This window comes from Erythrolamprus reginae, chromosome 1, assembly GCF_031021105.1.
Source record: "Erythrolamprus reginae isolate rEryReg1 chromosome 1, rEryReg1.hap1, whole genome shotgun sequence".
In the NCBI taxonomy this organism is placed as follows: Eukaryota; Metazoa; Chordata; class Lepidosauria; order Squamata; family Dipsadidae; genus Erythrolamprus; species Erythrolamprus reginae.
In genome coordinates this window covers 159,693,518-159,707,482 of record NC_091950.1, presented here as the reverse complement: position 1 = coordinate 159,707,482, position 13,965 = coordinate 159,693,518, and the positions used below count along the sequence as shown (strand labels likewise).

The window sequence follows — 13,965 nt, the reverse complement described above, 5'->3', positions numbered from 1 at the left end:
ACCTCGCAGGATCATTGTGATGAGAATGAAATGAGGGGAAACTACCTGAATAAACTATCTTTAGTTCAGGGAGGGAAGGCAGACTCTGCATTTAATAGAAACATAGAATACTGACGGCAGAAAAAGACCTCATGGTCCATCTAGTCTGCCCTTATACTGTTTCCTGTATTGTATCTTACAATGGATATATGTTTATCCCAGGCATGTTTAAATTCAGTTACTGTGGATTTACCAACCACGTCTGCTGGAAGTTTGTTCCAAGGATCTACTACTCTTTCAGTGAAATAATATTTTCTCATGTTGCTTTTGATCTTTCCCCCAACTAACTTCAGATTGTGTTCCCTTGTTCTTGTGTTCACTTTCCTATTAAAAACACTTCCCTCCTGGACCTTATTTAACCCTTTAACATATTTAAATGTTTCACTCATGTCCCCCCTTTTCCTTCTGTCCTCCAAACTATACAGATTGAGTTCATTAAGTCTTTCCTGATACGTTTTATGCTTAAGACCTTCCACCATTCTTGTAGCCTTATACTGTATATAGACTTATATACTGCTTCATAGTTCTTTTCAGCCCTCCCTAAGCGGTTTTACAGAATCATCATATTGCCCCCAACAATCTGGGTCCTCATTTTGCCAGCCTGGGAAGGACAGAAGGCTGAATCAACCTTGAGCAAAGGAAGAAGACAGAAAAATTAGAGAGAACACCAGGGACACCACAGGATGGGGAAGTGAAGAACTAGAAGAACATAGGACAAGGAAGCAGGATTCTAAGTGGACACGAAAGAAGAATGAACTAAATGAATTGGGGGCATGTGGATGAGGCAAAAGTGTTTAGTGTCTGCCCCCTTAAAAACAAAAAAGCAAGGCTTTACATTTTAGTTCTTTTAGATTCCTGGGCAGGCAACTATTGGGAATTGAATAAGCATGTATATCTAAGACATATCAGGTGTAAAAACCGAATCAAGCATTTTCTTTCCTAATATATAAGTCCAGTCTTTTTCCCAGGTTTAAGATGAAGCCTATTTGTAGAGACACTGGATCAAATGTGTTGGAGATTACATATTCAATAACTGTCTGCTTCCTCCAGTCAAAATTTGAAAGTTGATATACCATCAAAATAACTACATTTAGGGCTGCCAAACCGTTTCAGAAAGAATTTGCCTATGGTGGATTTGCAAATTCTGAGAACTGAATTTAGAAGCTTTAAAAAAATGCTTGTTATGGTTTGCATTCGCGGAGGGAAAACTTACAGAAGAAGGAACCAACAGGCAACCCGTGTTGAGTGCCTGTTTTGTGCAGAGAATTCTTCCACACAATTGGGAATCCTGTTTTTTTTCCAGGCTCCCAATCACCAGAGTGCATGATTTGCTTTTATAAAGGTGTTGTCTCACATGCAACCAGGGAAAGACAAATTCGTGCCCTGAGATACTTTCACACTCCTAATGAACAAAGACAATTATTTTCCTTGAAGAATACTTCAGAGTTTTGCAGGTAAGGAAGGGAAGAACATTTGGTGCATGGTTCTCTACATTCAACCCACCAAAGTTGCTTTCTACCACGTTAACAGACAAGGAAGCATCGTCATGTCTGCATAGCCTTTAATTCACTGGAAATGTGGGCAGACTGTTACTGAGCTCAGTGCCCATCTGACAGCAAACAAATCACTGAAGCTTTCAACTCTATTTATCAATGTGCCGTGTGCATCTGCATCTGATTTGCAATGCAGGCAGAGAAGGCTGCAATAATGTTAAAGTTGACACAGAGATTCATAGCCGAAATATTACTCTCTCTTCTGGACCTCAGACTCATTGATTAGCGCATATCATGAAAGCTGACCTGATCAATTACGGAGTCTGAAAGCACAGATATCAAGACATCCTGAAGTTCAGGACTCATCACCAGAGACAAGCACAGTATTGAATCAACATCTATGACTTATTAAGAGCTTCAGAGTTCTTCAGCCTCGAGGAATCCTTCTCAACAGACACAATTTCAAGATGTTGTATCGATCAAACAGCTCAATCCCTTGCCAATCATTCTTTTCCAACTTATTTAGTAATAGAACTGCCAATCACTTGTCCCTATGTGAATAATATCAGTAAAATTATAACCCTGAATTTCAACCCTGATTGGTAACAAAAAAAATGAAAGAAAGAAGAAAATAATTAAAAGAAAACAATTCATGTCTGTATATAAAATAAAGAGAATGTTTTCCATTCTGTCGTTCAAAATAATGCCTGGTCATAAAACGTCCTACAGGCACCTAACAATCATCATAGAAATGAAACACATCTTACATTGCACTGATAAAATAGTTCCCTTTTCTTGTCATTTGTGCACTTGTATTGTATTATTCTGGCATGTTCTGTTACAAATATTAAACTTAGGACAAAACATTCTGTTTGTTTGTTTTCAGGAAGAAACTGATGAAAGACTAGTACCAATTTTCAGTGGAAACAATATTGACATTAATAATATAAGGCTCAAATAAAAGTACTCTAAGAACTCAAATGAATAAATATTATTTTTAGAGACTTAAAAACTTATTAAAAATGGGAGTGACCTGTTTAGATTTAATCGGTTTATTTTTTTAAATATCTATGTGCTGATTTAAAAAATCCATAATGTGGCTGGTTAAATTCTGGTTAGCAATTCCGATTTGTAAAGAATGACTTATGGCTTCACAATTAGTGATGGGCGAACCGAACCCGCACAATTCGGGTCCGTACCGAATTTTGCGGTGTTCGGTATGCCGAACATGAATGCAAAATTTTTTGAAACTTCGGGCAAAGTTCGGGGTCGCGTTCGGCGTTCGGAGCTTTGACATCACCGGCAGGTTGCTAAGGACGCCAAGGTGATCACTTCCTGGATTCCATGGAATCCAGGAAGTGATCCCCTTGGCGTCCTTAGCAACCTGCCGGTATACATGACATCAAAGCTCCGCCCCCAGAATCTCTTGGTGGGATTCCCCGTTCGGGTTCAGTTGAGGTTCGGCTGAATTTTGCGTAAAGTTCGTCCGAACTTGCCAAACCCGAACACCGTTGGGTTCGCCCATCACTATTCACAATACATTAACCAGGCAATTTGACCAACAAATCATAGTTGAATCAAGCCCTGACTCAGTGGAACCAAATTCAAGAATAAAATCAGCATAGAATTAAACCTGATAGAAGCAAGGCAGACAAAGCAAAACCTACACTCTAGAATGATCATCTGGCTGTATGCAAGAGGCTCTTCGCAACGTATGAAAGGGCTTACAAAGGAAATCCATTAAAGCAGCCACTGCTATTTCCAGATTTGGGCAGCTGCCTTATAAGCTCCTCCTGTCTGTCTGTCTGTCCGTTTGTGTACATGCATCACAATGCTTCAGAAGTGCACACCAGGAGAGAGGCATCTCAAAGCAACTTAGAGGAAGTCACACAAGCCAGGAATAAAACGTTTCTCCATTAAAGATCTGAAGAATGGGGTTTTGTATCTTGCAAAGTAGTTATGGCACCAAAGTTCAGAGCTCCAGGAGAGAGACAAATCAGGGATAATTTCTACATAAATGAAGCTGTATTAACATTTTATTTAATTTGTTCATTCATTTGTTCATTCGGCCAATCATCCTGTATACCATTTCAATCATGAAGCTATGTGTGTGCAAGTCGTTCAGCACATATGACATCTCTACTCCATGTGCTATATTGGCCACTTGTATGTTTGTGGAGACAATTCAAAGTGCTGCTGGATCCCTTTAAAGCCCTGGTTCTCAATGTGGGGCCTACGCCCCACAGAAGGGGAAATTTGATTTTTAATAGGGGCAATGGGAACCTTCTTTAAACCAAGTTAGTGTCCTTTTAGGCTTCCTCTACATGACTGGAGTTTACTTTCTGAATAGTAAGAAGTATATGACACGGGGGGGGGCATCAGGATTTTACAGATGCTTAGGTGGGGCATGGGCAAAAAAAATGGTTGGGAACCACTGCTTTAAAGCCTGACATGGCTTGGGGCCAGGTTACTTATGGGACCATTTCTCCCCTAATAGTACAGTGTTCCCTCAATTTTCACGGGGGGATGCATTCTGAGACCGCCCGCGAAAGTCGAATTTCCACGAAGTAGAGATGCGGAAGTAAATACAGTATTTTTGGCTATGAACAGTATCGCAAGCCTTCCCTTAACACTTTAAAACCCTAAATTGCAATTTCCCATTCCCTTAGCAACCATTTAGATTATTACTCACCATGTTTATTTATTAAAGTATATTTTAAAATATATTTATTAAAGGCGGACGAAAGTTTGGTGATGACACATGATGTCATCGGGCGGGAAAAATCATGGTATATGGAAAAAACCTGCGAAATGTTTTTTAATTAATATTTTTGAAAAACCTGGTATAGACTTTTCACGAAGTTCGAAACCGTGAAAATCGAGGGAACACTGTATCTACTTGTCCTGTTAGATCTGCAGGAGAGGCCTTCTCCAAATCCTATCAGGGAGAGAGATTATCTTTCGGGATAAAGAAGGCGATCCTTGTTTGTGTTGGTGCTCACCCTCTGGATGAAACTGTATGTGGGAATGAGCTTGAGGGACAGAGGTGCTGCTTAGGGAACAATAGATAAAAATGCGGCTGCATTACAGGCAGAGAAAGAATATCTGACACAATTTATCAGACTGCAAAAAGAGACAGTGGGAGATTTATACTTTCAAGACTTGCAAGATTCTGTTAATGTAACTTTAAAATAAAGTAAAATTAGCTTAGCTTATCTATTTCTATCTGATCCATCTAGGAAGGCTGACATTGGAATACTATCCCTCCAGAAATTAGGCTTGTTCCGCCTTGCTTGCCTTTCATAGCACTAAATACTAAAAATATGGTTTTGCCATTGAGCCTGGGATCCTGAAACCTATAAGTGAGTCTGTGTCAAGGCTTGCTTGAGTGAGAGTCCTCTTGGTTGCTATTTTTATGTTATTTTTATTTTAAACTCTGGCTGTCTTTTACTGTTTTAATTCCATTTTAATTGTGAGCCGCCAAGAATCATGTATGAGAAGGGTGGGCTATTGTATAATTTATATATATAAATTATAATTTATATATATATATATATAAATTATATATTAAAATTCAGCAAAAACATGTGTGACACACACACACACACACACACACACACAGTGGTATCTCTACTTACAAATTGAATTTGTTCCGTGACCAGGTTCTTAAGTAGAAAAGTTTGTAAGAAGAAGCAATTTTTCCCATAGGAATCAATGTAAAAGCAAATAATGTGTGTGATTGGGGAAACCACAGGGAGGGTATAGGCCCTGTTTCCTCCCAGGAGATTCCTAGAGAGGCCCCACGGAGGCTTCTCCCTGCCTTTTCCGGTTAAAGTTTCGGAGCCTTGGGTTTGTAAGTGGAAAATGGTTCTTGAGAAGAGGCAAAAAAATCTTGAACACCCGGTTCTTATCTAGAAAAGTTTGTAAGTAGAGGCGTTCTTAGGTAAAGGTACCACTGTATAGGCAACCCCTACTGTACCATATTGTAATGTACTATAAATATTACTACTATGGTATTCATGGACTCTGTAATATCATGATCATTCAGTGCTAATTTATCACCCAGTGCTGTTAGGTCTTTCCTAACTACCTAGGCATTTGACAGCATATTAGTCTCAAGGTAATAGGAGCCTGCTTGTGCGATATATTTGTTTTTGTTTTACAATTGCTGCCAAGGCATGTGGGTGTTTTTGTTACCAATGTCATCTGCTCATCCACCAATGTTCTTCTGCCTTAAATATGCTTATGTTTCCAATTGTCTATACTCAGCTGAGCCGATGACATTGGCGCTACATAGCATTTTAGGGCAAGGGAGTTTATGGAACCCATCTGCTTTGCATACAGAAAACCTCTGATACCTCTTTTTCAGAGTAGCATCAGATGGAAGATGATGGGAAATTTTGACATCCAGTAGAACTGCTTTGATGAGAGAAAACAGGCTCTGCATGCAAAGTGCCCTAGCATCAAAAATTGACATAGACGGGATAACATGTTATCAAGTTGTCATGCCTATTTCATGTTTTAATTACCTGAGGATCTGACAAACTATAAAACAACCATAGCTGCCCCTTCAATTTGGTTCTCAGAACATCCTTGCAGAATGGTGATCTCTGTTAAAGACAGGGCCACAGTAACCATCAATATTCATTGGTGAACATACCAGTGGAATATTACAGTACTTGATTGCTGGACGTATTACATATTAAGGGAGAGTTTGGTATAGTGGCTAAGGTTCTAGGTCAGTGATGGCGAACCTTTTTTCCCTTGGGTGCCGAAAAAGCGTATACGCATACCATCGGACATGCACAAGTGCCCACGCCCATAATTCAATGCCTTGGGAGGCTGAAAACAGCTTCCTCTGCTCCCATGAGGTCCTCTGGAGGCTGGAAATGGCCTGTTTCCCAACTTCTGATGGGCCCAGTAGGCTTGTGTTTTGCCCTCCCCAGGCTCCAAAGGCTTCCCTGGAGCCAGGAGAGGGTAAAAACGCCCTCCCCCATCCCCTTGGAGGCTCTCCGGAAGCCAAAAATGGCCTCTCAGAGCCTCTGTGTGAGCCAAAAATTAGCTGGCCAGCACACACATGCACATTGGAGTTGAGCTAGGGCAATGGCTCCAGTGCCAGCAGACAGGGCTCTGCGTGCCACCTGTGGCACCCGTGCCATAGGTTCACCATCCCTGTTCTAGGTAGAAATCAGAAGACCATGAGTGCTATCCATTTTGGGGCACAAAGCCAGTTGAATGACATGGGCTACTCACTTTATCTCAGTCAAAAGAAAAAAGTAAGGGTAAAGGCACTTCTGAAAGTCTTCCAACAAAACTACCAAGACTACTTCAGGCAGGCCCCAGGCTCTGACTCAAAGATACACACATACAAAAGGAATATATTATCATATTAATCAATGGAGTAGGACCAAAGTAAGGTAAACAAATATTCTGCAGGTAATTAGAAGGACTTTGGTAACACCTTTTGGCAAATAACAAATATTTTAAAAGCCACTCTAGCCACTCTATCTCTATGGTGTTTAGTCTCTGCATACTAGCCACTCTTTGCATCTGATAGAGACGCCTGTCTTTTTCTCACATAGCTCTGCAAGTCAGATAATCAAAATTAGTCTCCCTTTCATGCTGAAAGCTATGGACACCTCCTTTTTCCTGGCGCCAATAACATACCTTGGAGCAAGAAAATGCTCCACTAAATGTATGCATTTATTTAAAAATCTGATTTCTAAGCCAGTCAACTCATAGCAATTTAGAGTAATGTACAAGATAGTAAGAAACAATAGGGGATAATAAAGCACACAAAGCATGTTTATAAAATTTCCACTGCAGCTCAAACATTCTAACCTAACAGCTGGGATAAAAAGCAGAAGGATATTGGCTAGGTCCTATCAGATAATGCTGTTTTAAAGATGGGCCTAGCACATGCCATCTGTCAAATCTTACTGGATGTTGTGGAAGGCAGTCCAAGAGGGATTCTATTTTTGTATGAATTGAGACTGATGCTACAAATCCCAAATTCCCTGTAGGAAAAATGTATTTTTCTGGATCTTTGCAACTTGTCCTTCTTCTTTTAGAAGATTTACTAGGTCTTGAAGCTGAGATGAGAAGAAGCAAAAGTTCTAATTTGGATTTTTAAAAAATTTGTTTGTTTGGGCCATCCATTCAAGAATAGACAATCCACAGGTATCTTTGAGGGCAATCTGTATTTCCTGGATTCATACCACTGTCAAATACATTGAATTCTTCAAAATAATTGGTAAGTTATGACTGATTTCACACATGACACTGAACTAGAGATTTTAAACCATTTATCAAACAAGATATTGTGGTCTGGTTTCCCTAGAATAGACCCTAATGTGTACATTCACATAGCAAACAAAGCCAAATAAGAAACCATATTATCATATTAATGCAATGTTGTGAACTTAGTCTGTGACTAAAAAAAAGCTCTGAGAAGACCTCTTCTAATGTATTATGTATGTATGTATGTATGTATGTATGTATGTATGTATGTATATATATATATATATATATATATATATATATATATATATATATATGTAGATTGTTCTGAGTTCGGGTTTTGCCCTGTGTAATATTTTGCATGTTTATGCGACGTTTCGGTGAAATCACATTCACCATCATCTTTTTCATTCACTTAGGGAAGTGGCGTCAAATTCAAGGCCTACAGGCTGGGTCTAGCCCGTGGTGTGCTTAGATCTGGCCTGTGAGACTGGAAAGGACTAGCCCGCAGTGCCTCTGCTAGCAAAAATGGAATGTGGGCAGCTCCACACATGGTTTTTGACCTCCAGAGTGCTGCAGGAGGCCGTCCTTGACTCAGAAGATTGTAAAAGGGAGAAAACGTAAAATATTTTACCTTGCAGTCTTGTAGGCTTCTGCTACTATAACCTATATTAATAAGTTTTCCGCTCCCCCGGCTCCCCCTTTGAAGTCCTTGCTTGCTGCCGCTTTGCCAGAATATGCTTTCCAAGACAGACCAGGGCAAGCTCTGATGGCCAATGCCTGTGATTAGGTAATGGAGAGCCTGGGCGCTTTCCAGAAGCAGACCAGGGCAAGCCCCTATGGCCAATGCCTTCTCGACTTCCCCAGGGTTTGGATCTGGGAACGAATGGTTCCTGGCAGACCAGGGCAAGCTTGGGCAGTCAATGCCCTTACTTCCCCTCTCCTGCTGCTAACAAAGGCTGCAGCCAGATCCCAGGATCAGTTGCTAGTCTTGGCTGTTTCTCTTGTTAATTTTGAGACCCAGTATAATTTTAAATAAAGAAGTACTGAAGGGAAATTTAAAATCTACTAAAAATTCTTCTACTCACAAAAAGGAGCCAAATTCAGGAAGGAAGACTGATAACCACATGCATCCAGACTGAGGACCAAGTAAATCTGGAATCCAGGGGGTGGGTCCAGCAAATAAATCTAGCAGACTTGGTCCTTATTCTGATTGGATGAGGACATCCCAATCTGAATGATGGCTCCTCCAAAGTTGGAGAAATTTCCAGTGTTGGAGCACTCACAACTTTTGGAGGCAAGCCGTTCCACTGATCAATTGTTCTAGCTGTCAGGAAATTTCTCCTTAGTTCTAAGTTGCTTCACTCCTTGTTCAGTATTCACCCATTGCTTCTTGTCCTACCCTCAGGTGCTTTGGAGAATAGCCTGACTCCTTCTTTGTGGCAACCCCTGAGATATTGGAACACTGCTATCATGTCTCCCCTAGTCCTTCTTTTCATTAAACTAGACATACCCAATTCCTGCAACCGTTCTTCATATGTTTTAGCCTCCAGTCCTCTAATCATCTTTGTTGCTCTTCTCTACACTCTTTTTAGAGTCTCAACGATCTGGTCTCTCTCTTATAAGGTGATCAAGTAGAACAAGTAAGTATTAAAAAACAAAATCACCAAAATTTATGTCTTTCTATTTTATGAGTGTGTAAAACCATGTGTGTGGAGGTGTGGTCCCATGTCACACCCACCATAGACACACCCACGGTCACCACAGCCATGGCCACCAGGGCCCAGGGGCCCCTACACACACATACATGGCCCTCCGGGGTCAAACACAACCCTGATGTGGCCTCCATCAGGGTTGTGCTTGACATCCCTGAACTAGGGCGTTAAACTGTTTATAAAGTTTTCTTCACTATGGTATGATCTTTGAACAAATTACTCATTCTCTTCTACTCTGTCCCTTTCCCTAACATCTATCAGTACAGTGGTACCTCAAGATACGAACCCCTCGTCTTACGAACAACTCGTGATACGAACCCGGGGTTCAGAAAAATTTTGCCTCTTCTTACGAACTTTTTTCGAGTTACGAACTGGCATTCGGAGACTGCTGGGAAGCCGCGCGGCTGTTTTAAAAGGTGACAGCCGGGCGGCGGGGCTTCCCAGAAGCCTCCCGAACGCCGGTTCGTAACTCGAACAAAGTTCATAAGAAGAGGCAAAAATTTTCTGAACCTCGGGTTCGGTTCGGGAGGTTGCTGGGAAGCCCCCCAGCCCGGCTGTCACCTTTTAAAACAGCCGCGCCGCTTCCCAGCTGTCTCTCGAAGCCGAACACGGAAGTTCGGCTTTGCCGTTCGGCTTCAGGAGACAGCTGGGAAGCGGCGCGGCTGTTTTAAAAGGTCGCAGCCGGCCTGGGGGGCTTCCCAGCACCCCCCGAACCCCAAACCGGAGGTTTGTGTTTATGACTTAATAATAAATTCCTGCCTGGAACACAATCACTACTTCCCTACAGTGTGCCAAATATTTCTTTGAATGAATCTGAATGCCAAAACCACACATACACTGAATCCACAGGTCTCCTAATCTAATTTATGAACAAGATTATTTCAGTACTGAAATTCTATTTGGGTCATAAATGCCTCATAGATTATTACTTCAAAAAAGAGTTCAGAAATTAGCTTTCAAAGTAAACAAATAGCAACAAAGAATTTAAACAAAAGAAAACAAGATAAAAAGAAAGAATTAAAGATATTGAGTTTGGAAAGATTTGTAAAAATTAAAAGGTATCCTTTTTACTATACATAGTCCCTTTATACTCCAGAAAGCTGCGAAAAGTCTACAACTGGTTTGCTAGTTTCCCTGTTAAGGTTTCAATAAGAAAATATCATTCAGCTCCAAGAAGTTCATGAGATACAAGCACTGTCATATCTTATTATACTTATATTCAGAGATCAAAGCAGATTCTGCAACCTTCTTTGGCAGGGGACTAAGAAGGGAAGACCAACATGAATAAATTTCTTGAAAAGTTGTGGGGGTAAAATGTGAGTGTCTGGTGTGACTGCAAGGACCTTGGATGGGGCAGATGATCAGGGTTGAATTTAAGATGAAAAGCAAAGCAGCTGGAAAAGCAAAGCAGGCTGACACCATAGGAGTAAAAAAAACAACCCCCCATGTAGAAAGGTCAAGCCTCCCTCTAAAGAAAGTAACAGATACTTTGCACTCCTTAATGACAACTGCCTGGACTACTTCCCCACTTTGGGGGAAATTCTGTTACAGGGTCAGGAAGACACTGAAGGAAGAACATTTCTTACACTTCTGTTAGACTGTGAACACCAATGGAAAACAAACTCCCTCTTGCATTTACAGGCACAATTCACAAGCCCTTTTAGAGAAATGAAGGTACTTGAATTCACACTTCTATTGTGGGTGTCAGAATTAAGGAGCAAACACAAGTTCCCCCTGTCATGCCCTTTATGTTGACCTTCTCAAAGGCCTGACTGTAAAGTTCACAGCAAGAAAAACCTTCCCTTCCCAGGAGACATTGTTAAAATCCCACAGAGTTCTACTGGAATTCTGGCAAAGCTAACCTAAGGTAACTGGAAACATGGAAGCTACAGGCACCTCCTCAATTTACAGCCACAATTGGGTCCAAAATTTCTGTCTTTACGTGATGTGGATGTGGTTCTTAATTCCTGATTCAATTTTCTTTCTTTCTCTTTCTCTTTCTCTTTCTCTTTCTCTCTCTCTCTCTCTCTCTCTCTCTCTCTCTCTCTCTCTCTCTCTCTCTCTCTCTCTCTCTTTGCCAACAGCCATTAAGCAAAGCACAGTGAATCCTGAAGCACATTCAGCTTCCTCCATTGATCCTGCTTGTTGGAGGGCGCATATGACTTCGAAAATCATTGTAAATACATGCCAGTTGCCAAATGCCCAAATTTGGGTCACATAACCATTGGCAAAAGACACTCCCCCCCCCTCCACCATCGTTGTAACTTTGAACAGTTACTAAATGCTTGTACGGCCCTGTATTTTAAAACACATGATATTACCATCCCCTACAGAGCAGTAAGATAGGTTGAAAAAGAGGCAGGAGTGTATTTACAACTGTGTTAATTGCTGAGAGTTAATGCCATCTCTGTTACACACTAGCAAATTGTACTCAGTGAAGACATTCTTCCCCTAGTAAATTGCAGTCACGGAGGATCTTCTTCCCCGCCCACAAGTCTTATTCCTCTTTACAAACCCCGGCGTAAGGTAACCCGTGCCACATCGTAGTAAAAAGAGCTCGAAGTTGGCTAATATCTAAGCCTCTAGCTCCATCACCAGACCCGATCTCTCCACACCACCAGCTTAGTAGAAGATGCGTTCAGCAAAGCCAGCCTTTCCCCAGAAAGGCGAAAAACGTTACACCATCACACAGCGGCGTTTCACACTCACACACACTCCCATTTCGTTCGACTTTCGTGCCTAAAAGTCAGCAAGGTGAGACAACGCGAGTAGCAGCGCGCAACCTTGGAGACACTCGAAAAAGCAACCCCCAAAACAAGCCGCCTTTCTCTCGGTTGTACAAACGCGATCGAAGACCGCCCGAGCGGAAAGCCAAACCCTCTTCTTTTTAAATAAATAAATAAATAGTCGTAAGTGTTCCCCAACAGCTAGGAAAACACAAGAGACCACAAACCGCGCACACACACACCATAGATGGGAAGGCAACACGCAAAGAAAGGAAAATCGAACACAGCATCCATCCTTTTGCCTACGACCACTGATGGGCAAGCCAACAGTTTGTTCTCTCTTCTCTCCCTCCCACCTCGCCCAACACACACACACACCCCATCCTTCCGCGGTAAAAGCACACCAAAGCTCGTCTCCCTCATACACACACACAAAACCAACGTTGGGCAGGGAGAAGACGTTTTGCCCAGTGCCAGATTTGGGGGGCGTGAGGGGGGGAAAGAGAGAAAGAGAGAGAAGGAAAGACGAAGTTGCGGGGTTCTTATGACGATTTTTTTATTATGATATTGTATATGACAATAATATTTAATAATAGTATTATTACTATGCTCGTAAAGACCGAGGAAAACAATACAGGGCGGGAGATGAGACGGAGGATGGGAAGGAGGCGTGAGTCCACGGAGGAGGCTCCCCCCAATTAGGAAGCCCTCAGCTTCTCTCTCTTTCTCTTTCCTAAACACACACACACACACACACACACACACACTCCCCCCGTAACAAAGAACCTCTCACGCACGCCGCCACGCCAAACCGTTCCCCGCAACAAGGCGACACCTCGCCACCGGGTCTCTCGCTTGGGCGCTGGCAGCCTCCTGTCAGCACACCCACCCAGCCAGCCCCTCTGGCCGCGCCGCCTGCCGTCCCTCCAAGCGGTTTTTTTCCCCCTACCTGTTCGGAAAAAGGCGTCCACCTCCGAATCCGGGACCGCTCCTTCCTCCGCTGCCCCTTCGGCGGGGTTCATGGCTGGGCGCTAGGCGAAAGGGGCCGGCGAGCAGGAACGGCGGCGGCGGCGTCTGGGTAATATCCAGTGAGTGGAAGCAGAGAGGAGAGGGGAGAGAGAGAGAGAAAGATAGATAGGCAGACGGGGATTGAGAGAGAGAGAGAGAGAGAGAGAGAGGAGCCACGCGCCCGCGCGCGCGCGCGCCCCCCCAGAAGGGAGGGAGGGAGGCGTCTTCTTCAGCAGTCCGCTTCGGCACTTCCCATCCTTTGCCACAGTGTCTGCCGGGAGCTGCTGCCGCCGCCAACAAACCCCGGCGGAGGGTGGCAGGGGGTCCCTCTCCGCCGGTTTTTCCAAAAAAAAAAAAAAAAAAAAGGGCGTGCGCACACAACACGCGCACGCAACGCTCAGACCGCACACACCCACCGCAACCCAACCTCTTTCAGCGGTAGCGGCGGCGGCGGCAGCCGCCCTCCTTTGCTCCGGCTCTGCCCGTCCGCCCGCTGCCGCCGCCACCCCGCCTCCCTCCTTTCTCTCTCTATTGTTCAGACCGGCTTTGCTTTGGACGTCCCCCTCGCCCACCAGCCGCCTCCCAAGTCAGTTCGTGCCGGCGGTCTCCTCCGCTGGACAAGCACACGCACGGCCCCCACCCGTCCCCGCGGGACTCTTTCCCTCAGACCCCCCCTTCTCCACGCCTCCCCCCGCCAGAAAAGCGAAGCCCACCCGAGCCAAACCCACCGGAGGTGGGCGGTGG

The 13,965-nt window shown here is 43.3% G+C and overlaps 1 protein-coding gene across 1 annotated transcript in view; it reads right to left on the bottom strand.

Annotated features, from left to right (window-relative positions):
• Positions 1 to 13,748, bottom strand: part of LOC139168050 (kalirin-like) — a 408,535-nt gene extending 394,787 nt beyond the window's left edge. Inside the window, exon 1 of the mRNA XM_070753397.1 lies at positions 13,163 to 13,748. Within this exon, the coding sequence (XP_070609498.1) occupies positions 13,163 to 13,235 (73 nt within the window). The 5' untranslated portion in view covers positions 13,236 to 13,748. The remainder of the gene's footprint in view (positions 1 to 13,162) is intronic.
• Positions 13,749 to 13,965: the final 217 nt, after the last annotated feature.